This window comes from Chironomus tepperi, unplaced genomic scaffold, assembly GCF_022539635.2.
Source record: "Chironomus tepperi strain 1889 unplaced genomic scaffold, CSIRO-AGI_Ctep_v1 contig_370, whole genome shotgun sequence".
NCBI classification, from domain to species: Eukaryota; Metazoa; Arthropoda; class Insecta; order Diptera; family Chironomidae; genus Chironomus; species Chironomus tepperi.
In genome coordinates this window covers 328,722-354,722 of record NW_027226492.1, presented here as the reverse complement: position 1 = coordinate 354,722, position 26,001 = coordinate 328,722, and the positions used below count along the sequence as shown (strand labels likewise).

Below are 26,001 nucleotides of genomic sequence, written 5' to 3'. Positions count from 1 at the left end.
TTGATGAAGTAAGCAGGAAAAGGTGACGAAAAGTAGTTTGGATTAAACCTGGCACAATTTGTGCTAGAGGTCGGATTAAATCTGGCACAATTTGAGCCAGAGGTCGGATTAAATATGGCACAATCTAAGCCATATTCGGATAATCCGACTTTTCGGATCATTCGATTATCCGACTAGTTCCATTCTAATTTCAAGCTTAAATTCACAAAAAATTCAACAAGTTTACGTGCTTAAAGCCACAATGTCATCCACTCATGCCCCAAGCAAGCTTCCTTAATCGTCCAATTTTCATTATCTTCTTTATTTAATCGCATTAAATTTACATGCAAAGTTAGGTTTTCAGAATTTTTTCCGTTTCCATTTCACGCGTGTTTGCTAATTGGCTGTCATAAATGGTCACTTTAATGTGTCACAGATAATCTAGCATGGACTGTTGACTTTTTGAGATTTTTAAAGCTTTCATGACTAATTAAGTTTTGAGTTGTGTGATAAAAAATTTTGTGGATAATTTTGTGTTAATTGCTGGGTTTATGAGGTGTGAAATTAGTGATTTTGAGGTTAATTTTGGAAATTATGGCATCAAATCAGATTCTGGCTCACTTTGTGCCAGATTTAATCCGACTTCTAACCTCAAAATTCTTTAAAAATAACTTAAAAACTGAGCAACTCAATATCAGAACTGAGCAACTAAATCTCAAAACTGAGCAACTGAATCTCAAATTGAGCAACTCAATCAAAAAACTGAGCAACTCAAAATTAAGCAACTTAACCTCAAAATTTCCCAAATCCATCACATATTGCTTCAATCTCCATAAACACTCACTTAACCTCAAAAAATCATTCAAATTATCACCCCAATTCACTTCCTTACATAATCCCGTTCCCCTTCCATTCTCATCCAAAATCAGCTTGTGTAATTGGATGTAACTTAATATCCTAAAAATAAGCCATATGGATCTTATCAATGTCATGAGCTCATTTAATGAAATAATTGTGTAATTATGATGCTGCATGGAATGTGTTTTGGGACTCGATTCTGTTGTTGTTGTTGTTGTTGCTGGCTAGGTTAATGTCAAGTTTGTGAATGGATTTCTTGGAAGGCTGTTTTGTTGGAGCTGACTTTTTTGGGAGAATTTTATTGTTTTTTTTTTGTGATTAAAAAAGGTAAAGTTTTGGGAACCTTCTGGGTATTTTTGGATAATTTTAGACTTTCTATTCGATTTTTTGAATTTGGTGATTTTGCATAGTGATGGATTGTAGATTAATAGTTGCTATAAGGTATTGACCCGGATAGAAATAATCGGGAAATCATGAATTTCGAGGTTATCTTGCTCAAATTTTGAGTTTATGTTGCTCAGTTTTTAGGATACATTCACCAAATTTGAGGTTAAATTCACCAACTTTGAGGTTATGTTGCTCAGTTTGAAATTAAGTTGCTCAGTTTTGAGGTTGAGTTGCTCAATATTTGAGGTTCAATTCACCACGTTTGAGGTTAAATTCACCAACTTTGAGGTTATATTCACCAATTTTGAGGTAATGTTCACCAATTTTGCATTTTAAGTAAAATTTCCTCAATTCATCTACACAAGTACATCAATAACTTTAAAGCTATACACAAAAATCTTCAAATAATTTCTGAATGACGTCAAAAAAAGAATCCTAATGAGATTTAGATGCCAAAAAATAGAAGAAAAATTCAAAAAAGTATTAAGAAGAACTGAGCAAACATGGAAATTCTCATTATAATTTTAATGTAAATATGAAAAAGATCAAGAGGAATAAATAAGTAAAAGGCATAAACAAAGATATATGAGGGTGGATGTAATGATGAATAGACATGAGAATATTTGCACAGCGTCTGGGTTTAGTCTGATGTGATTTTGAGTTATTATTGGCAATGAATATTGTGCGATTTAAGGTTGGATTTTGGTGTGACTCACGCTTTTTTGGTGGATTTTAACCTCAAAATTCATCAACATAACCTCACAATTTGAGCAATTCGATTTCAAAACTGAGCAATTTAACCTCAAAATTGGTGAATTTAACCTCAAAATTTGAGCAACTTAACCTCAAAATTGAAAACTCTTGAAAAATGCTGTAATTAAGTTTTAATTCTTAATAACTCAATTTTTATCTTAATTCATCCATTTTATTACCCATCCGACCTTCATCTAGTTCTACTTTTGATGCTTCCAATATTTCCATATCTTAATGACTGTCCATGAAAAACTTCTTCAATATTCTCATAATAATTGACCTTTATGATATGATTTTTGATAGGTTTGACCCCACAGTACCCCTCAGTACCCCTCCCCAATGTGTACAATTATGCCCCACATCACGCAGTTTACCCAACACTGAATTAAACTAATTTAAATTAAATTTTCCATCGTTAAAACTTAAATCACATCCACTTAATCTTGTGCTGTATCTTATGCCATATATCCATATCCATATCCAATCCAAACCATCAAAGACAATCCATTCATTGAGAATTAAAAATTGGGTCACGAGTGGAATTTCCTTTTATTAAGTTTTTAATTTTCTTCCATTTTTTCAAGTCAATCTTGAGATTATTAAGTCAGGGGTGGTCAACCTTTGTTCCGCGGTCCACTAAATTGCCGCTCAAAATGCCATGATCCGCATGCTGTGTGCGGTTTTCGATTCACATGAGTCAAATCACAAAATGGACCGCGACACAAAAAAGGTTGTGCACCTCTGACCATCAATGTAACTTTAGACAATCTGACACCAAAAGAAGCTGGAAGTCTGATGAGAATTGAAGAATGTCAGACAATTCTTGAGTTTTGATGTCTGTTAAGTAATGCGTAATTTAATATCGGAACTGAACAAAAGCCAGAAGCTGCTTTTTGGATATGAAATATTATGAAATATAGCAAGGGCAATTGTGAGGGAGATTGATGGAGATTATTGTGGAAATTTGAGAGAATTGGACTGGAAATGTTTAGATAATTTTTTGAGGTTAAGTGGGGAATTTTGAGGTTATGTGGAAGATTTAGTATGAAAATTTGGAAAGCTCGTAAAAATTAATGGAAAATTCGTGATAGTTTAATAGAAAACTGAGAAAATTATTGAAAAATTGGAATTTATATTGGAAAAACTGGGAAAATTCATGTAATTTTGAGGTTATGTTCAATTTTTTGCTTCAAAATGTAAGAAAATCTTCAAATTTTCTGAGTAAGCTGAAAGCTACTCGGGTGCACTTATCCAGTCCCTCTACATCGCACCCCACTAACCCTCTTCCATCCCTCCATAAAAATCTTTTCAAATTCTCAATTTTTCTCACAAAATTCACCAAAAATCCCCCCCAAAAATCCCAATCTCACCACACCCATCTCTAAAGTTCAAAAGAAAGTCCTTTAATTTCATGCTCAACTGAGTTTTATGTAAGACGGCTCGACCCGAAATGGAACGAACGACGACGGAAAATGAGGAAAAACTAAGAAGAAAATCCTTTTTTTGTGATGTGAAAATTGCTGCAATTAATCTTCTCTTTTTTTGGGCGATGATTTGTGCTATTTTTAGATTTAAAAAGATGCTGAGTTGTGATAAGAAGCTGGGGGTGGGGTAATGGGTCCCCACTTGACGTGGGTGGTGAGTTTGGTGCTGTGGAATTGCTGTGAATTTATTGTGAATTTAAGGTGAATTTACATCCAAATTTCATATCAATAAAGCACATAAACAGGACTTGAGGGTCAGCTGGGGTAGCATGGGTAACAAATACACATTTACCCCAGGGCAGCATGGGGTAAAACATCCAAAACTTCCTTTTAACCCCCAAAAATTCTCAAATTCATCACTGAACTTTCGAGATGAAAAATTCTCAAGTGACTTGATTTGTTGCTGTACACAGACACAACCTTTACATGCTTGTGTAGACGAAGACAAAGACGATGGAAATGCCAAAGTTCATGAAAATTTGTGCTGCATAAAAGGTTTTTCAGACTAATTGCTATAAAAGCACTTGTAAAGAGGTTCAGTTGTTGAGGATTTTTTGGAACTGCTGACTTTTTGTATTTAATTAGGAAATAGGATGGAGAGTGGGTGTGGATGAGATTGATGGGGGTTGATGGGGTTGAGGGTGTTATGCGGATGAAGGTGCAGTTAGATGTGAGGAAATGTGCAAAATTTTGAGATTATATTGAATTTTTTCCGCCAAAAAATTTTGAGGTTATGTTTAACCTTCATATCAAATTTTTTTTATCAAAATCTCCAAAATTCCCCAATTTACTCCAAATTAAATCTCAAAATCCCTTCAAAAATACTCATAAATCCAATTAATTTATCACATAAAATGTCCACTTGAAAGTTTCCCGCCATTTTTCCTCCATCATCGCCAAAAAACAAGACAAATGAAGGTCAAATTAATCAATTTTCATAAAAGCTCATCAATTCCGTTCCATCAACACCGAGTCGAGTCCCATCTTGATATCTACAAGTGATAATCCTCAAAGAAAATCCTCAATTTTATTGCCTTTTTTAGAAGAATTTTCCATAAGAAAATCCATGACAATTCATCTGACTATAATATGGGTTGGGGTGGGGGGAGGCAGAATTAGGGGATGGGATGGGATTTGGGTAGATTGAAGATAAGGAAAAGTGAAAATTGAAGGAAAAACTGATGAGAAAATGGAAAGAAAATGAAGAAAAATTGAATTTGAATTTGATTATTTTGGAGAAATTTGTGTGAAGAAAATGGAAAAGTTGAAGGGAAATTGATGAAAAATGGGCGAATTTTCATGAAAATTTAGGGAAAATTTGATATTTTTTAGTCAAAAATTGGGTAAAAAAATTGAAAAATTATTAAAATTTCAGCAAAGATGACAATTTTAATCAATTTTGACTGAAAAGGGTACACTTGGGAAGGGTATTAAGGGGTTCATACCCAAGTGGATCAAACCCAGGTATTATCAGATTCAGGTGTGGTCAAACCTCAGTCTTATCCTCGATTTTGTGAACAAACTCATCAATTTGCTAATTTTTCCATATAAAAACCCAAAAAACCCTTTTAAATCTTGATACCCCATGCTGACCCTCCCCTAAATAGGACCACATCCTTGCTCACCTACCTCACCCTGACCCTCATCCTTAACCCCAAAATCCACCAAAAACACCATTAAAATTCACAATAACAATCAACAACAATAATGAGTCGTCTCCACGCGCGTGCAAAATTAAGTCGACATGATGATAGTGGCAACAGCAGCAGCAAACATAATATGGAAGAAAAAATACAGCAACAGTAATGCTGATGATGATGATGATGATGACAATAATGGGGGGTCGTGGAAAAAGAAAATTCTTTTGGAAGAAAATTTATTTTTCCTTTTGTTTTTCTGCTTATTTTCTGTCTTTTTTGTTGTTGCTTTTTATGCAGAAAATGGGAAGTTTTAGGAAGGAATTAAGAGGTTGTGGATGAAAAGAGAGGGTTTAAGGGGTTTGGGGGACATGAAGGGACGTTTAAAATTTATAAAAAATTCGGAAAATTTTAGAGAATTTTGATAAAATTTTTCAAAAAAAAATTGGACCAAAATTTAACATTTTTATAACATAACCTCAAAAAAAAATTTAAATTTTTTTTATTTTTCCGTAAAGTTGAACACAAAACTAAACAAGAATTTTTCCCATTTTTTAACACCGCAACATAAAAACTTTTTCTTTTTTTTTTTTACATGATAAACTTTTAATTTTGTTCAAAAATAAAATATAAAAAAAAGTCTTAATAAACAAAAAAAAAACCCCTTTTGTTTACGATTTATTTTCTAAAAATTCCACGTGGATCGTCAAAATTTCTATTTTTAAATCAACAATTTTTCTAAACTAATAATTTAATCAACAGTTTCTTCTTTTAGTGATGTTAAGACAGACTCAAATTGGATGATAATTGTTGAATAATTTATGGACTTTTTTAGAGAATTTTATTTTTTTTTTAATTTTTAAAATTCTTTTAAATTATTTTTTTTATTTTAAAATTAATAAATTAGAAAAATTAAAAAAAAAAACATTTATTTATTTTATTTAAAATAAATAATCTAAAAAAAATTAACAAATGTTTTTTTTTGTAATTTTTAATTTTTTTAATTTTTCAAATAAAAAAAAATTTAAAGAAATATAAAAAATTAAAAAAGGATTGAAGAAAATTAAAAATTTAAAGTACAAAATTTAAAAAAAGTTTTTTTTTTCTTTTTTTCAAAATCAGAAAAAAATAAAAAAAAATAAGAAAGTGAAAAAATTATTTTTTAACTTTTGTTTTTATTTTTTTAGTTTTTTTAATTTTTTCTGATTCAAAAAATTGATAAAAAAAAAAACATTTTTTTTCTTTCATATTTTCACCATTATTTTTTTAATATTTTCATAACTATGCTTTTCCATGTTGGAATGTTAAAAAAGAAAAGTTATGATCTGAAACATACTGTGTTGGCTGTGCTGTACTGTTCTACAGTTGTGTATACAGACACTCTAAATAGAATATTTATTACTTCGTAGTTTTTGGATTTGTTTATTTTTCCGTAAAAAAAAACATCAAAATTCATAAATTTTAGACTAGCGCAGTCGGAAATGTTTTCATAATTTAAACAGGATTTTTTGGAGTTTTTTTTTCTAATTTTGGAGATTTAAATTGGATTAGTTTTTGGGGAATTTTTGTAGTTTTTTCAGTTTAGAAAATTATAAATTGAAGATTTTTAATATTTTTTTTTATATTTTAATGAAATTTAATTTTTAATTTAATTTTAAAATAGTTAAAAAATTAGAAAGTTGAAAATTAAATTAAAATTGAATTTTAAAAATTATAAATTTTATTAAAATTTACTGATTTAAAAATTTAAAAATTAAAAAAATTTAAAATTTCAAAAAAAAAATTAAAATAGAAAATTGAAATTTTAATATTTTTTAATTATTTTAAATTTAAAAAATTTGAATTTTAAAGAAATTTAAAAATTTTATAAATTTTAAAATTCAAAAATTTAAAAAATTTTATAAATTTTAAAATTCAAAAATTTAAAAAATTTTATAAATTTTAAAATTCAAAAATTTAAAAAATTTTAAAATCTTAAAAATTCAAAAATTTAAAACTTTTTAAAAATTTAAAAATTTTTTAGTTAAAATTTCAAATTTTTAAAATTAAATTTTTTTAAATTTTTTAAATTCAAATTTTCAATTTTTTTAAATTAATTCTCAAATTTTTGAAATTTTTAAATTTAAAATTTTAAAATAGTTAAAATTTCAATTCTTTTAAAATCCTAAATTCCCTTTCCAAATGTCCCCAAATTCCAACATTTTTAACATTCAAAAAGCAATTTTTTTTATCATAAAAATCAGCAACAAATCATTCCAATTCATATAATCGTGTCTGAAACATGACATTGAACATGTGTTTGTTTACTTCCATTTCATGCTTATTTTTTTATGTATTTTTATGTCTACCAAGAGACACAAAAGCCGTTGAATCCGCAATAAATCCTCTCAACAACATATTCAAATTTAAATAATTTTTTTTTATTTATTTTGTCGCAAAAAGTACCAAAAAAAGGCACAAAAAGCTACTCACTCTGGTTTTGGTAAATGTGGATTGAGTTCGAGATTGTTGCAGATTTCATCCCAATCGGAGTAGCAGCGTTCCTTAATGCGTGACACATGTCCAACCAAATTGGCGCATTGCTCGACCATAAATTCCTTCAATGCATACTTGGCATCGTCCGAGATGAAGTAGATTTGAGCGGTTGATGCAAAAACGACAACGTCCAACTGGAATTTAAATCATTTTTTAGTACATAACCTCAAAATGTTGGACATAACCTCAAAATGTCGGACATAACCTCAAAATAATACTTACAAGTGTTGGTTCATCTCCAAAGAAGAATGGCTTGTCGGCGAGGAGCTCTGAGAGTGCCTTCAAGTCCTCCTTGCCCATTTCGACAATTTCTTCTGGCTTATGTACGCCAATACCTTGTGCCTTGACTTTTTTGGATGCCTGCAATTGAGAATGAATTGGATTTAGTAATGAATTAAGGTTTTTGGACCAATAAAGGGGTTGCAACTACCAAAAAGGGGGTTGCAACGATTAAGAAGGGGCTTTCAACTACTCATAAGGGGTTTGAAACTACCTAAAAGGGCTTGCAACTACTAAGAAGGGGCATGCAACTACTAAGAAGGATCTAATGACTATCAAGAGGGTCTTGTCACTAACTAGAGGGCCATGTGACTATTTGGAGGTTTTGTGACTATCAAGAGGGCCTTGTGACTATCTAGTGGGCCTTGTGACTAACAAGAAGGGCTTTGTGACTATCAAAAGGGCCTTGTGACTATCTAGAGGATCTTGTGACTATCTAGAGGGTCTTGTGACTAACTAGAAGGGTCCTGTGACTATCTAAAGGGTTTTGTGACTATCAAGAGGGCCTTGTGACTATCTAGTGGGCCTTGTGACTATCTAGAGGGTCTTGTGACTATCTAGAGGGTCTTGTGACTATCTAGAGGGTCTTGTGACTATCAAGAGGGTCTTGTGACTACCTAGAGGGCCTTGTGACTATCTAGAGGGCCTTGTGACTCTCAATATGGGTCTTGTTACTATGTAGAGGGCCTTGTGACTCCCAAGAAGGGCCTTGTGACTACCAAAAGGACCTTGTGACTATCTAGAGGGCCTTGTGACTGTCAAGAAGGGTCTTGTGACTATCTGGAGGGACTTGTGACTGTCTAGAGGGACTTGTGACTATCTAGAGGATCTTGTGACTATCTAGAGGGCCTTGTGACTATATAGAGGGGCTTATGACTATCAAGAGGGTCTTGTGTCTATTGAGAGTGTCTTTTGACTATCTAAAAGGGGTCAGCAACTTCCAAAAAGGGTCTACAACCACTAGAGGGGTCAGTAACTAGCAAAAAGGGGTCTAAAACTACGAAAAATACTCACTCGATGTCCATAGTTAACCTTGAACAAGAAATTCAAGATTGCATTTGGAATTTTACTTCCCAATGATTGTTGGAAATTAATTTTATATCCATTAACCATCTCGCCAGGATTCTTTGCACGCCATGCCATTATAACAAATGTCAAATGATTTTCAACCATTGAAATCATTGCATGAGAAATGGTCTTTTGTTCATTATTCAAGCCAGCATCAATATCCTTTTCAAACTTTTGTGACAATTCCTTAATGATGTTACTTGAATCGCATATTTGTTGTCCATTGACTTCAACAAATGGCAATTGTCCCTTCTTTGAGTACAACTTGAATTTGTGGTCGACATTCTGTGAATTAAAAAAGTGAAAATTTTGTTAAAATTGAAGATTTTTTTGTGTATTTTGTCATTATTTGGAGCTCAATTGGTGATGTAAATTGGATTTTGAGACACTCGTTGAGAGTCAAATTGAGTTTGGACAGGGTTGCACAATCTTTTTTATGCTTAGGCACCCCTTAATGACTGCAACCGCAAACAACATGCGGTTTAAGGCATTTTGAGGCATTTTTTGGTACCGCGACACAAAGGTTGACCACCACTGTCAAGATAATAAGAACAATTTGATGTAAAATTTGAATTTTTTAAGATAAAAATGAGATTTTTTTGTTGTTGGAAATTTTGATTGCTGGATTTGAGTTTGGCAGAAGTTTGTTGAGGATTATGGGATATTGGATGGACATTTAAGAGGCATGTGCTGTGATTGAGGCTGTATAATGAGATATTTTGAGGTTCAGGTGCCTTCACACTAGATTTTTAAGATTCAGGTGCCTACACAATTGAGTTTTGAGGTTCAGGTGCCTTCACATTTGAAACTTTTAGTTCAGGTGCCTTCACACTAAAGTTCTAAGGTTCAGGTGTCTTCAAATTGGATTTATAAGGTTCAGCCGCCTTCACACTAGCTCTTAACCTCCAAATCCCCTTAAAATTCTCATTTTTTCCCACGATCCCCTCAAAAGTCACCACAAAAATCAGCCAAATTTAATTAAAGTCCTTTTGTCAACCAAAAATAAGCAACAAAAGTCAAGCATTGAAAGGATTTCATTCACAGAATATATATTTATATTTTAATTGTCGATTGAACGTTACTGTGGATGCCGTTGCATGGCAACAAGCTCCATTGAAACTCTATTTATAAATGTTGTTTGAGATGTTTGGGAGGTGATGGCAAGGTTATATGAAGCTTGTGGAGGTTGATAAGTATGAATAAGATTGTGAGGATTTGAGGGGAAATTTTGTTTATTTTGAGGTTATGGGGGGATGTGGGGTAGCACTGGGTGTGGGTTATTGGTGGGGAAATAGGGGTTGATGGGGAAATTTGGATGAATTTGCTCAAAAATGATGAAAAAAGCGAATTTTTAGGTTATTTTTCCAATGTAGAGCAATTATTCGAAGTTTACCCCATGGCGAGGTAGTCAAGGTATCATGGGGTACCAAAATTTAGGAGGGTTTTTTGGGGTTTTCATATTTTTGTTCATAAAAAGCTCTAAAACAATTGAGAACAAAATTGAAATTTTTGACCTTATTTGAATTGAAATAGCAAAATTGCTTGAGGGTGGGAGTTGGGGCAAGAGGGTGGGGGAGGGTCAGAAGCAGGGGAAGGGGTAGGTTGTCATGGGCAGTCGAAATTTAGATTAAATTTTGAGATTTTTTCATGAAAAATTCTAAAAAATTGAGAATTTTGTCCAAATTTGGATTTGAGGTGTGACCCCTCCACCTTTACCCCAGTGAGCCCCTGCTCCCCGACCTCTACTTCCATCCACTTAAAGCCTCACATTCTCACTTGCATTAACTACGCACACATCTACAAAATATTTTTATATTGCGGCATTTTGCTTACTTTTGAAGTGGTTTTGCCTCCCCCAACCCCCTAAAAACCACCCCAAACCTCCCCCAAACAAAAAATTCATCTTTACACAGTCTCAAGTAGACTCAACTGTGCATGTATCTCTTCCATAACTGTTACATTTGCTCATCTTCGTCTTCATTCTCATTTATGCTGTCTTTTTTTTTAATGAAATTTCTTCTTTTTGTCGCTTTTTGTTGGATTTTATTGCCTTGTTTTGTTATTTTTACTTTCTCTTTTGTGTTTACTGACATGCTCTTGTGTGTTTGGGATGATGGGAGATGGGGGATGGGAGGATGTGGATGAATTGAGTTAATAAAATGGCAAAAATGAGATGATGAACTTTTGTGTTGTTTTTTTGGGAATGAATGGAAATTTTTGGGGATTTTTGGTGGGGTTTTGTTGAAATTTGGATGACATTGGGTCAAGAATTAGAAAGATAACCTCAAAATTGTAAAAAAAAATTTGAAATGGGTGACTTAACCTCAAGTTTTATAACTTAACCTCAAAATTTGGCATTATAACCTCAAAATTCTACGACTTAACATAAAAATTGATGATCTAACCTCAAATTTTAGTTACTTAACATCAAAAATCTCTGATATTTAAATCAAATTTTAGTAAAAAAATACTAATTTATACATAACCTCAAATTTTCAAAATATAACCAAAAATTTCGTAACTTAACCTCAATTCTAAGAGATATAACGTCAAAATTTAACAATATAACCTCAAAATTTGACTGAAAACAATAAAATTTGCTAATATAACCTAGAATTCTGGTAACATAACCTCAAATTTCATGATTTAACCTCAATTTCAAAGTAAACAAACATTAAATTTGTGACATAACCTTTAAAAAAATCAAGATTTAAGCTCAAATTTTCTTGACATTACCTCAAAATGCAGTGACATAACCTCAAAATCTTGCTAAATTACCTTCAAATCAACGTCATATAAGCTCAAATTTGCATCAGTTAACCTCAAATTTTCACATAATAACCTTAAAATCCCAAAAAATAACCTCAAAAAATCCCAACTTTAACAACAATTTAATAAAAAAAATCTTATCGATTTTCCCACTCGATCCAGACATTAATCATATCCAAAGCATCAGCAAATAAGAAGATGAAAAAAATTGCATAAAAAAAAGTTCAACGATTCATTTCCACCCACAATCATTTCTCATTTCTGCGTCTTTTTGCGTCTTTCATTCTATATCCAGTGGTGGTCAACCTTTTTTATGATGCGGTCCACGGTCCACATTTGTGGGAAAAGTCGACTGAAGCTGCACATTGCATTCTGTTCATGTGACTTTTGGAGCACATAAGGGGACCGCGGAACAAAGGTTGACCACCCCTGGCTCTAGCCGGGTACCGACTCGGTTTATTGTGTAGTTCAGTTCACTTACTGCACATACATGTGTGTGCAACGGGTTGCAATAAAATATAAAAAAAATTGCACAATTGATGTCTTTTGTGTTCATCTTGTATCTGTGCATGTGCAGTCTGTCTCCCCTCCCCTCGATTCCGCACTTTAAAGTGCTACGAACTTAAAAATTGAATATTGAATCGATGTCTATTATGTGTGAGCGATGTTCTGGTTTTTTTATGGATGGCAATCGTGAGGATGAGAAAATGTGACTAATTTGTAAAGATTATGTGCATTTGAATGGGCAAGTGTGCAGCATGGGTGGAGAAAGGGGAATATTTATGAGTCATGGATGATAATTGGGCATGAATTGATGGTAAATTGTGGACTTTTTGTGAGGAATTGTGAGTTAAGATGCAATAAAGGGGACAATTGCTCATTAAAATTCAGTTTTGAATAAGATTGAGGATTCACTGACTTCCGGGTGGATATGGGCTTGGTCATTTTGACTTGCAAGTGAATATGGGACATGACTTTTTGATATAAATTAGGAATATTGAAGCTAGGTTGACTTTTTGAGGTTGAATTTGTTCTCAAATGCAACATTGTTCCAATACTTCCCAATAAAACCCATCAAACACCCCCTTAAAAATAGAATTGTAAATTTCAATTTTCATCAATAAAACTCAAAACAAATACAAAACATAACCTCAAAAGAATTGTACACAATATCCCATAAAACAGCATAAAAAGTATGCTGCAATAAACAAGACTGTTTTGTCGTTAAATTTAGATAAAAATGTTTATGGTCTATTAAAGATATCTTAAAGATCCTTGTAAGGGATGTAGCTGGGAATCGAAGGGAGAAAGAGTTGACCCCTTCTGGATACGTCTCATGATCCTTGTTAACAGACAAACAAATTTTCAATTTATGAAGAGTTCATTTTGTGTGACTTTTAAGCATCAATTTTATGGATTTTATTGAAGAGTTTTGACGATTTTGAGTTGAATATTCAATGCAGGGACTGTTCACATATTACGTCCCTAAGTCTAAATCCCTTTGGGAAGTCAAAGGTGTCTATCATCGGTAATAGAGCTTGGTGAAACTTTAAATATGTTAGATAAAATTTGAGAAGATTTTGATGGATTTTCAAGGAAGCTGGATGAGGTTGAGGGTAATTTTGGTAAGTTTTGGAGGGGTTTGGTGAATTTCGAAAAGAGGTTGGTGAGTTTTTGGTGAATTCTTTTGATGAATTTTAATTAGATTTAATGGTTTTTCTACAAAGTTTGATCAGTTTTGAAAGAAGTTTGGTGAATTTTCGATGAATTTCAGTGAATCATTTGCCAATTAATGACCAGCACAACCTAAAATAACAGAATAATTCTCTCATATTTCGTTAAAATTACACCAAAAACTTATCTCATTACCCAAAAAAACAAGAATTAATCTGTCTCAATCCTTTTCCCAAAAATGCGGGAAACAAATGCGGGTCATTAAAAAAGGCAACATCCAACAAAAGCACATCCACCGGAAGAAAAACAACAGGAAATTCAAATTTCACAAAAAAAAATCGATAAAAAACTTAAATTCACAACAACAACAAAACTGAGCTTCCTTTTTGTAGTCAGGCATGCATGTATGCCAATTGCATTTGTGTCAGTGCATTTTATGCACAAATTTACCAATACAACTACAAAAAAGTGTCTGTTCGCCGTGTTCCAACACAATAAGGGCGAGGTTGCATATACAGTCGTAGATGTGCAGTACGCATGCGCGTTCGCATGTTGCTTTTGCAATTCCTTATTTCCATCCAAACTGGAAAGGAAGCACGACGACGACAATAAGTGTCAATGAACGCTAAACGCGACGCTCGCGCCATATTTGTACAAAATTTTCAATTTTTTTATGTTTTGGGTGTGAATGAGGAATAAGGAAGGAACAGCTTTGACCTGACACAGATATGAGAATTTTATGTGGATTTTTTGGAGGATTTGAATTGGATTTTTGGGTGGAATTGTGAGATTTAGATAATAATGAGGATGGCGAATGGGTCTTCATCACTGATTTCCCGCCAAAAGTCACTTTGGGAATTTGACCCGGACACCCAACCCTCTGGATTTTTGGGTTAAAATCACCAAAATTGCTTAAAATTGACTGTTTTCTGATTCAAAACTCTCCAAATCAGGAACAATTACTGTCTTTATCCCCAGCCGAATACCCACCTTGCTACCCCTTGTCCCCTAACCCCACTTTGAGAAATCGATCCGGACACCCAACCCTCTGGATTTTTGGGTTAAAATCACCAAAATTGCTTAAAATTGACTGTTTTTTCAGTCAAATTTCTACAAATCAGTCCCCAACACTGCCCTTAACCCCACCTGGATTACTACCCCTACCCCTTAACCCCAAAAGTACCTCACCCCCAAAAAGTACCCCATCTCCCCCCAAATTTCCCCTTTTCTTCCTCACACATTTAATTTAAATTTATTTTTTTTTTCATATCAAAATTCAACCATTTCGTGTATGCATGCATGCATGATTTATGACCCAAGTTTTGAGACACGACATGACATGAATGATTTAGTTTAGTTTAGTTGTGCCTTTAAAACACTCTGTCGACAAAAACCAAAAAATGTTAATTACATTCTTTATGGGTTATGAAATCGACAATAAAGGCTGTGTGTGTTGAAAGTGCCGCTTAACTGATAATGAACATGCTTATTTTGGGTATTTAAATGTGAATTGCATGTAATGTCGATGATCTGATGTCGATTTAAGTGAAAATTATTGAAATATTTTTGGTGTATTTTTGAGAGTTTCTTAATTTTTGAAGGTTAAGTTGGTGAGTTTGGTGGGATTTTTTGGTACTGGGTGGGTTAAACGAGGTTGGGGATTGTAAAGCAGTTAGAGAGCAATACATGCTGTTGGTATGTCAATGGTTGGGTCAAGAATTTGAGGTTATGTCAGTCAATTTTGAGGTTAAGTTGTCAAAATTTTAGGCTTTGTTGCCAGATTTTATTCAAATTTGACAAAAATTTTAAGCTTTGTTGCCAGATTTTAGTCATTATTGTCCACAATTTTAGACTATGTTGCCAGATTTTAGTCATTATTGTACACAATTTTAGGCTATGTTGTCATATTTTAGTCTAATTTGACCAAAATTTGGGGCTATGTTGCCAGATTTTAGTAAAATTTTGAGGTTATGTTCCCAAATTTTGAGGTTATGTCACCATCATAACCTCAAAAATCCTCCTAACCTCAAAAATTCCCTCAAGTGACCATCACATCCGCTTAGCCCACCATACCAATAACTCAAAACTCCAATCATCTAGCAAACTCCAACTCATCCAACTAAGCAGCAACTTTAAGAAACTTCTTTTAAATATTCACAAGGCATGCATCCACAGTCTGCATACAACATGATTAATAGACAAGTCAGTCTCTTCAACATGCCGGAATCTCAAATAAACTCAATTAATAATATTTTTATTCTCGCCTTGAATGCATTAAGACGATAAAAAAGAAGAATGTGAAGAAAAGACAGCAGATTATGTGTGTGGATGGCTGTGAAAGGAACGAACATAAGACTAAGAATATTAAATTAGTAATAAGAAGACAGAGGATGGAAAAAAATATAGACTAGATGATAAATTATTGGATGTACTGGAGTCATGCGACAACAAGAATGGGATTAGAAATTGTGAAGCTAATGAGGTAGTTTGATGGAATTTTGGAGGTTATGTAGTTTTGAGGTTAAGTATCGAAGGAGGCTAACCTCAAAATTTTGAGAAATAACATCAAAATTTGGGAACATAACCTGAAAATTTGAAGAAATAACCTCAAAATTTTACTAAATTCTGGCAACAAAGCCTCAAATTATTGTCAAAAGAGACTAAAATTTGGCAACGTAGCCTAAAATTGTGGACAAAAATGACTGAAATCTGGCAACATAGCCTCAAATTGTGTTCAAAGTTGGCTAAAATCTGGCAACAGAGCCTCAAATTGTGATCAAATTGAACTAAAATCTGGCAACATAGCCTCAACTTGTATCTAAAGTTGTCTAAAATTTGGCAACATAGCTTCAAATTGTGATCAAAAATGACTAAAATCTGGCAACAGAGCCTAAAATTGTTTCCAAAGTGGACTAAAATCTGACAACATAGCAATAAATTGTGGTCAAGCTAGTCTAAAATCTGGCAACAACGCGCGAAAATTTGGCAACACAGCCAAAAATCCAATTTAATTTCTTATCAAAGCTTCTATTCCATCCCCAAAAAGCCAAATTCTTTGGTGTGCCTTAATGCCGCCATAAATTAACATTTCCTCCATCCTCAAATATGAAATTCCATTTTTTGACACTAAGTCCTCAAGCCATATCTCATCCAACCCCACCTCTCCCCCACTACCCCACAGTTATGTCAAGAGCCTCTCGTGGCTGACAACAATAAAAAAAATTTATGAAAAATAACCAAAGAGTGCCATGAAAAAAAAAAAAATAATATTTATGGCTAGTGCCAAATTCCATCCATTCATGCACATTCCGCACCTTAATAATGATTATGATGTTTTGCAAAAAATTAACAGCAAATTAACAGTAAATTTATGGAAGTGAAACTTCTGTTGCTTCATACTTAATATTTTTCGGGGCGTTAATTGAAAGCCAACATGACACAAAATATGTTTATGGATTGTCGAAGTTAATAAGGTAGCTCAAGAGGATGACTTGTTGTTGTTGTTGCAAAATTGATGGACTGGCGTTAATGCAAAAAGGAGGTGCTGCCATGCGGATATTCTGGCTATGGGTTGGGCATTGAGTGCTGATTAATTGAGGATGAAGTGGCTCAAATTCAGCAAATTCAGCATGGCTCAAATTCAGCCAATTCAGCATGGCTCAAATTCAGCAAATTCAGCATGGCTCAAATTCAGCCAATTCAGCATGGCTCAAATTCAGCAAATTCAGCATGACTCAAATTCAGAAAATTCAGCATGGCTGAAATTCAGCAAATTCGGCATGGCTGAAATTCAGCCAATTCATTATGGCTGAAATTCAGCAGATTCAGCATGGCTGAAAGGCAGTATATTCAGCATGGTTTAAATTCAGCTAGCCAGAAATTTAGCGAATTTACTATGGCTGAAATTCAGCAAATTCAGCAATGCTGAATAACTTCCCATGCGCCATATTCATCCGACAACCTTAAAGTCTCTCCCTGAATATGCAACTTCAATTCCTTCAACAACAGCTCAACAATCTCATATTCAAAGCCTCATTAATCCTTTTCATATCTAACAAATTCATAAGTGCCAACAGAACAACCTGAATAAAGATATTTAAAATCCACAACAACAACAAAATTGATACTAAACCGACTAAAAGTCAGTTCCAGTTCTGTTGATATGGCATGCAATTTTTATTATTTATTAAATAGCTGATGCTGATGCATTCTCAATGATAATTAAGCTTGACAGCTTGAAGAATTGAGGATTTATCTGAATAATGCTGCATGCTACTTTAATGTGGGCTGAATGTGAGATTAAAGGAAATAATTCAAAGTCGGGTATGCTGCTTGTGTGGGTTGAGAATGATGCTTGAGAATTGAAGGATGTCTGGATGACTTTTGAGGTTATGTTCATTATTTTGAGGTTAAGTTGCTCAATTTTGAGGTTAAGTTGCTCAGTTTTGAGGTTAAGTTGCTCAATTTTGAGGCTAAGTTGCTCACTTTTGAGGTTAAATTACTCAATTTTGAGGTTAAGTTACTCAGTTTTGAAGGTAAGTTGTTCAATTTTGAGGTTAAGTTGCTTAGTTTTGAGGTTAAGTTGCTCAATTTTGAGGTTAAATTGCTCAATTTTGAGGTTATGTTCACTTTTTTGAGGTTATAATTCTAATTTTTGCTAGAATTTTCCACAATCTTCATCACATTACCTTACAAAATAATTCTAAGGTCACCCTTCACCTTCAGTCTTCATGCTTCAATCAACTTAATCAGATTAACATAAATTTCCCATTTTCATCGCACAAAATACAATTTTCCTGCTTATCAATCCCCTCAAATCTCATGTCATCGACTACAAGCTAGCTTACTTCACCTTACAACTTTATTACCCCCCTTACCCCTCCCCCTTGAGACTTCATTTGCCTCAGAAAAATGTCAATAAAATTCAGGTTCAATCACACTTTATAGTCGCATTCCGTAGCACCAAAATAGTAATCGACCGATTACTTAACAGTCAATTCATAAATATACACGTATAGATTTACAATAGGCATATAACAATGCATGCACATACCATAAACTAGTCGTTTAGTGACTGACAATTGGACTTGGGGGTCTTTTGGCTATAGATGTCACATAAAAGTATTCAATAAATATTATTGTAGACGTGAACACTCGAAAAAATAGATTTTTAATCGGCTGTACTGAATAGAACACAAGTAAGAAAGGCACTTTTGGGTAATGTGGATAAAGCGCATTTTTAAGGTTAAGCTACTTTTGGACAGAATTCTGCAAAAATTTGTGGAATTTGAATTTAGTTTGAAAAATTTCATGTTTGGACAAGTAGGAAAAGCAATTTTGATTGAAGTGATTGAGGCGCATTTTGAGATTATATTCAAAAAATGGAACAATTTTAAGTTTATTTTGAATAGTTTGGACTTAAGTGATTGAAAAATTCAGACCAGTCTAAAACTGCATTTAAAGACAAGTAAAAAAGGCACTTTTAGGTCACATGCACAAAGCGCATTTAAAGGTTAGGACACTTTAGGATAAAAATATGCAAAATTTCATAATTTTTGAGCCTATTTTGTAAGATTAAATCCAGAATGGCCGTAAAAATCAGGAATTGTTACCATTTTTACAATGGGGTTGGCCGTAAAAATAAGGACATTTTTCCTAAATAATTGAACTTTTGACCAAACTGCCTCAATACCAATCAAATATCCCATCAAACCTCATCATCACGTAAATTCCATCCCAAAATAAATGCTAACAATGCGGTAAAGTCTGTCACTGTATTTATTTACAGTTAGATGCGAAATTGGATAGAATACAATATGCAATAAAATATGTGCTTGCTGCCTTTTATTTCTCATTAAATCAAACGACTTTTTATGCTTAGCATTATTTTTCGGATGATGAATGGAATGAACGGCGATTGTTTGTTTAGTTGAATTTAATGAACACTGCTGCTGCTGTGAGATCGTTTACAGTAATAATATTTTGATATGTTGATGTTGTGATTAATGGACTTTAGATTTTGGGGATATATGAGAGGTCATGTATGGAATTTTTGGTGGATATGTGCGAAATAGTTGAGGTGGAATTGTGGGATATTTGAAGGGAATTTTGAGGTTATGTTGGGAATTTATTAGAATTTGTCGATTAATTATGGACAATCTTATGATTTTGAAAATGTTTCCCGATTTTTGTGGCCAACCCAATAAGTTAAATAAGAATCTTACAATTTTTCCCGATTTTTATGTCCAAGCTTATTTAAAACTCGAGAATATTTCCCGATTTTTGTGGCCAACCCTCAAAATGAATCAAGAATTCGATAAAAAAAATACCTAATTTTTACGGCCAACCTTGTCAATGGATCAAGAATTCCTTAAAAATTTTATGTTTTTTGAGATTAGAATTCAAAATTTTTAGGTTAGAATTTCAAATTTGAGGTTATGTTCCAAAAATAGCCCCATTTGTATGTCAATCACCAATAATCAAGCACTTATACCTCATCTGCATACCAAATGACTCTATAAATACACATCACCAATTACATCTGCTTACAACACTAACCATGCTAGCCTATTTATAGCACAAATAAGCACCAAGTCACAATAATCATTTCCATAAAGGTCAGCATAAGCTTCTTCATGAGCTTGACAACAAAATTAACTGCAAGCACGAATTTTTGTTCCTTTTTTGCCATATCAATAAAACTCAATCATGAACCTTGCCTACATTTACGTCCAGCCACGCGCAAAAATCATAAAAAATCACTTCCTTTTTATGGAAATTTTTGTTGTTGTTGCTGTGCAAAAAAATAGGGAAAGTTTCGATGACTTCATTTAAGAACTTCCGTTAGTTTCATGGATATTTTTTTGTAGTTCCATTAGGAATTTATTGATAATTAAGTTTGTTTTTATGTTGTTTGATGCTTTGGGGCGGAGCTGGGGGGATTTTGGATGGGTTGGCCGAAAAAAATAGGAAATTATTTCTATGATTTATCAAAAATCAGGTAATTTGCCACCATCTTTTCAAAATTTGTGGAAGTTTGCCACAAAAATTAGCAATTATTATCAAAATGGTCGCAAGTTTTTCGGGTTGGCCGCAAAAATCGGGAATTTATTTCTTAAATTTATCAAAAATCAAGAAATTTGCCACAAACTATTCAGCATATGTGAGGGATTGCCAAAAAAATCACGAATTATTATCAAAACTGCTTCAAATGCTTGAGGTTGGCCGCAAAAATCGGGAATTTTTCTCCCAATATTCAATAAAGACTCACCAATAAACTTCCTTCCAACCCCAACTAAAACATTGAAATTCACCATAATATAAAATATCGCGTGCATATCCTCATAATATATCATAAATAGCCACCCATGCCTCTATTATTTTCTAGTTCTATTTCCCATATTTTTGCAATTTATACTGCCTATTTTCTGTTTCGTTTCCGCTAGACATACATAAACATTATCCTCACGAAGCTTTAACATATGTGCATTACTGACATAGTAACAGTCATGTCCAGGGCTGCACAACCTTTGTTCCAAGATACTCTTCCTTCTGGAAATGCCATAAACCGTGCGTAGTGTGCGGTTTCTTACCATTAAGGTGTGTCAAGGCATAAAAAAGGTTGTGCACTCCTGCATTAGTCTGATAATTACTTCAGGCTGCCTTCTGTGCAGCACAGACATGAGCACGGGAATCAATGGCGACTTTAATTTGCAAGTAGGGAATTAGAGTTGACGACGTCGAGACTTTAAAGTGCTGTGCTGTAAAAAGTTGGGGAAGTTTTGGTGAATTTTAAGGAGGAAATGCAGACTTGCGGTCGCTGATTTATGTGTTTGTGGATTTTGTGTTGCTTATGGTGAGCAGATATCGGATATGAAAAGGGTTTTATTGAATTTTATGACAATATCACGTAGTTCTATTTGCGGATGGCTTTGTGTTGAGCCTTAGATAAATATATGTGACTGATTTATGATGTTAATATTGGATTTTGAGGTTAGGGGTTGTTGGGTGACTTTGGGGAGGTTTATAAGGCATTATTGAGTCGACTCAAAAAGTCGCAATCAATTCTAACCTCAAAAATTCAAACCTGTGTCCAAATTTTGAGTTTGAGTTGCTCAGTTTTCAGACTGAGTTGCTCAGTTTAGTTGCTCACTTTTGAGGTTAAGATTTAATTCTAACCTCAAAAATTAAATCATATTCTTGACCCTTTTCAATTCAATTCCCACCGTCCACCGATTAACGTCCATTAAACCTGTCTCAAAAACAACTTAAGTTCCTGCTTTATTCTTGTCTTGCATTGTTCTGTACGCAATTGCATGTTTGTGACAATAATGAGCAGCAATTACAATTTACATGACATTTTCATTCTTGTTCCTCTACTTTTTCCCCATTCTGTCACACTTTATTGCACAATTTTGTTGTTTCCAATTTGATGAAGATATGTCACACACTAGCCACAATAAGCAGCACAACGGTGAGGTTTAAAAGGTAAAGAAAAAAAGTCGGGAAAAGGAAATGGAAAGACATAAATTTTTGCTATAAAAAGGTTTTGGAAATTGAATATTCTAGTTTTAAGGTATTGAGAAGCTTCTTGTTATTTTGTGCTGTTTTGCCGGTTCTGGGGTTGGGAATAAGAGGAAGAATATGGCGGATTTTATTGATTTTTGTGCCAAAAATGCCGATCAAAACTGGGTATCTTATCCTAAAAACTGAGCAACTCAGTCTCAAAAGTGAGCAACTCAATCATAAAACTGAGCAACTCAATCTCAAAAGTGAGCAACTCAGTTTCAAACTGAGCAACTCAATGTCAAAATTGAGCAACTCAATGTCAAAAGTGAGCAACTTAACCTCAAAATTGAGCAACTCAATCTCAAAAGTTGAGCAACAACTCTGAAGCATTCTCCGTTACCCCCTTAAGGCATATCAAAATAAATCCCAATCAAAAATTCAATTTCTCATAAAATTATTAAATTGAAAAACATCAATTTTAAAAAACTAATCCGATCGGAATAAAAACTAATGATGACGGTAGTGACGTCATAGCTCATAGAAATGAATGTGAAAGAAGGGACACAAAAAATGCAGTAGCATTAAGCATATGAATAAAGAAAGGACATTTATGAGGGTCAAATAATGACAATAATTTCTATTTTAATCTTAAAAATAGTAAAAAAAAAAGAGGGAGAAATATACAGCACATATGCAGCATAAGCTTTGCTGAGTGTTGAAGCGTATATGGAATTTCATTTTATGTGTCGCATGATGAATGGAACTGAGTCAAAATATAGTCGGAATTGTTTGTAATGGATGTGATATGCTTGGGTGACTCGAGAATAATATTCAAGATTAGATATGAAAATTAGATTGGATTTTGTGCATTATTATGAGAGTTTTTAACGGTTTTTTGTTCTTTTTGAGGTTAGAATTTTAAAGGTTTTTGAGGTTAAGTTGCTCACTTTTGAGGTTAAGTTGCTCAATTTTTGAGGTTAAGTTGCTCAAATTTTGAGATTGAGTTGCTCAATTTTTGAAGTTAAGTAGCTCAATTTTGAGGTTATGTTGCTCAATTTTTGAGGTTAAATTGATCAAATTTTAAGGTTATGATCCAACTTTTTGAGGTAATGTACCATCATTTTGAGGATAAACATCCATAAATCAACATAATATTCCCACATCTAACAATCTTCATCACATAACCCAATACTGCATCTAAATTCCCAATTTTATTACCTGTAAATCTAATTTCTAAACAAATTCTCACTCCCAAAATAGCCCAAAGGCACAGAAACATTTTTACCCTTTTTTTAACTTCATCGGCTATCAAATTTCAAATTCTCGTCCCTCGCATGTGTGCGTCTTAAATATTTCTTTTATTCTGATTCACTGAAGCCTACAAAGAACTTTTTATTGATTGAATTTGAGGAATAAAAAGAAGAATTTCGCAGGAATTATTTATGCAAAATAGAGTCAGAAATGGTTGATGAGTTAGGGGTGAATTTGGGAATGAGAATGAAAAGGAATAATGACTAGAATGAGGGGCTATGTGGATAGATTGCAGTCAAATGATGTAACTATGATTGAAATTTGTTAAAATTTTGAGGTTAGAATAAGAATTTTTAAGGTTAAGTTGCTCAGTTTTGAGGTTAGAATTCAAAAATTTGAGGTTATTTTCCACAATTTAAAAATTAAGTTGCTTAGTTTTGGTATTGTATCAATTTAAATTTAATTCCAGTTTAGAGCCTCAAACAAGCACAAAAGTAAATTGCAATAAAAACCTTCACTTTTAAGTCATCATTGCCCATTATCATCATTCATTCTCATTATTTCACATCATTTTGGACTGTCTGTTACAATTTTCGGATCATTTTACATTCTCATTGTGCCTGCTTTTGTCAGTTCCAAGACGAAAATAAAAAGTGAATTTGAGATGAATGAAAAATTTTTGTGGGAACGGACATTAAAATTACTTGCGATTGTAAAATTAAGGATGATGTGATTGGTTGGGGACAAGAAGAAGACATTTGTGAGGAAGAGATGTAATGAGGTACATCCGTTTTGGAATTGTTGGGGCAAAATTTGGAGGAAATGATGCAATTTTGAGGTTAAAATTTTGGAATTTTGAGGTTAGAATTCCCAATTTTGAGGTTATGATTCACAATTTTCAAGATCCAGCTACTTTGAGGTTAGAACTTTGAAGATCCAGTTAAGATTTTGAGGTTAAAATTTCATATTTGAGGTTAGATTTTTCAAATTTGAGGTTAGAATTTCCAAATTTGAGGTTGGAAATTCCAACTTTGAGGTTAGAATTGTCAATTTTGAGGTTAAAATTTCCAAATTTGAGGTTAAAATTCACAAATTTGAGGTTAGAATTCCCAAATTTGAGGTTAGAATTCCCAAATTTGAGGTTAGAATTCCCAAGTTTGAGGTTAGAATTTCCAAATTTGAGGTTAGAATTCCCAAATTTGAGGTTAGAATTCTAAAATTTTGAGGTTAGAATTCCCAAATTTGAGGTTAGAATTCCGATATTTGAGGTTAGAATTCTCAAATTTAAGGTTAGAATTGCCAAATTTTAGGTTAGAATTGACTAATTTTGAGGTTAGAATTTCTAAATTTGAGGTTAGAATTTTCAAATTTTGAGGTTAGAATTATCAAAATTGAGGTTAGAATTTCAAATTTTGAGATTAGAATTGCCAAAATTTGAGGTTATGTTTTTAATTTTGAGGTTATGTTTATAACATTGAGGTTATAATTTCCGTTTCAAAATTCAAAATTCAGTAACAAGATCCACCTGACGCTAAACCATCCCGCGTTTCCATATTCTTTCCATCAATCGACACATAATCAAAACAAACAACGAATTTAAATTTAGAATAAAAAAAACAAGAAACAAAAACAACACAAACATTGATTCTGGTGGGAAAAGAATGCAGCTTGATAAAGGAACTAAATTTAATTTTTTTTTTTATTTTTTCTAATCGTGCGCGCGTTTTTTCAATTTATAGTCCAATTCTGGTTCTGAAATGTGTGACTTGTCGTCATAATTTTTTTTGGGAATGGAATGCACATTGAGGCACATTAAGCCTGTCCAATTTTTCAAAAAAATACGAAAGTGAGAAAAAAAGAAGAAAAAAAAAACGAAAATTTTTTATTAATTGGAACTTAATGCATGCACGTTTTGGAACGAATTGTCGCTTTTTTTTGTTGTTGCTGTCGTTGAACTCGACATTTTTTTGTGTTTTTGTTTCTGAACTTGAATTTTTTTTATTTTGTATTTATCTCGTGCACGCATGGGAACCCGGTTTTGTTGTTTTATGATGCGATACGGAGATATTTTGGAGGCTAGATTAGCGTGTTGTTGTTGTTTTTGGCTTAGGCGTGAGTATCTCGTGATGGAAATTAAGCGGCAAATGATCAGATTTACAGTTGGAATTCTAACCTCAAAATTAAGAATCTAACCTCAAAATTTGGGATTCTAACCTCAAAATTGAGATTCTAACCTCAAAATTTGGAATTCTAACCTCAAAATTGGGAATTCTAACCTCAAATTTGGGAATTCTAACCTCAAAATTGAAAATTTAACCTCAAAAATTGTCAACAAATTCAAAGCCTTAAATTCAATTCCTCAACATTCCTCGAACCTTCTAGACCATGAAATTCAATCATTTATTATCAAAAATTCCCACACAATCCTTAACAATGGAATTCCTTTCATACCCAAAAAATATGCTACTAAGTCCCATTTTGTCGCTAAGCCAAACGACATCAATAAATAATGAATGAAGTAAAGAATCAGTGAAAGTTGCACGCTGTTTATCGTCTTAGTCCAAATAAAATATCCCCAAAAATAAACTAATCCCCTTACTCGTTCTCATCGCTCAATTCTCATTTCCAGCTTTCATATTTCAATAATAACACAAAAAATTTTGAGTAAATATTTTGAAATGCGATTCTTTATTTATTTTAATCCACGAGGCAGGCATAAACAACGTTGAAAAGTGAGAATGAAGTAAAGAAACTGTTAAAGACGACGACGAACTAGAATAAATAGAATAGACACAAACATAAAAGCAACAAAAGAGGCA

At 33.1% G+C, this 26,001-nt stretch overlaps 1 protein-coding gene across 1 annotated transcript in view; it reads right to left on the bottom strand.

Annotated features, from left to right (window-relative positions):
• The window catches only part of LOC139095637 (failed axon connections-like), a 70,950-nt gene that overhangs the window by 22,630 nt on the left and 22,319 nt on the right, over positions 1-26,001 (bottom strand). The window contains exons 3-5 of the mRNA XM_070647026.1: positions 8,927-9,265; positions 7,856-7,993; positions 7,571-7,767 (exon numbers count right to left, since the gene is read on the bottom strand). Coding sequence (XP_070503127.1) covers positions 7,571-7,767; positions 7,856-7,993; positions 8,927-9,265 — 674 coding nt within the window. The remainder of the gene's footprint in view (positions 1-7,570; positions 7,768-7,855; positions 7,994-8,926; positions 9,266-26,001) is intronic.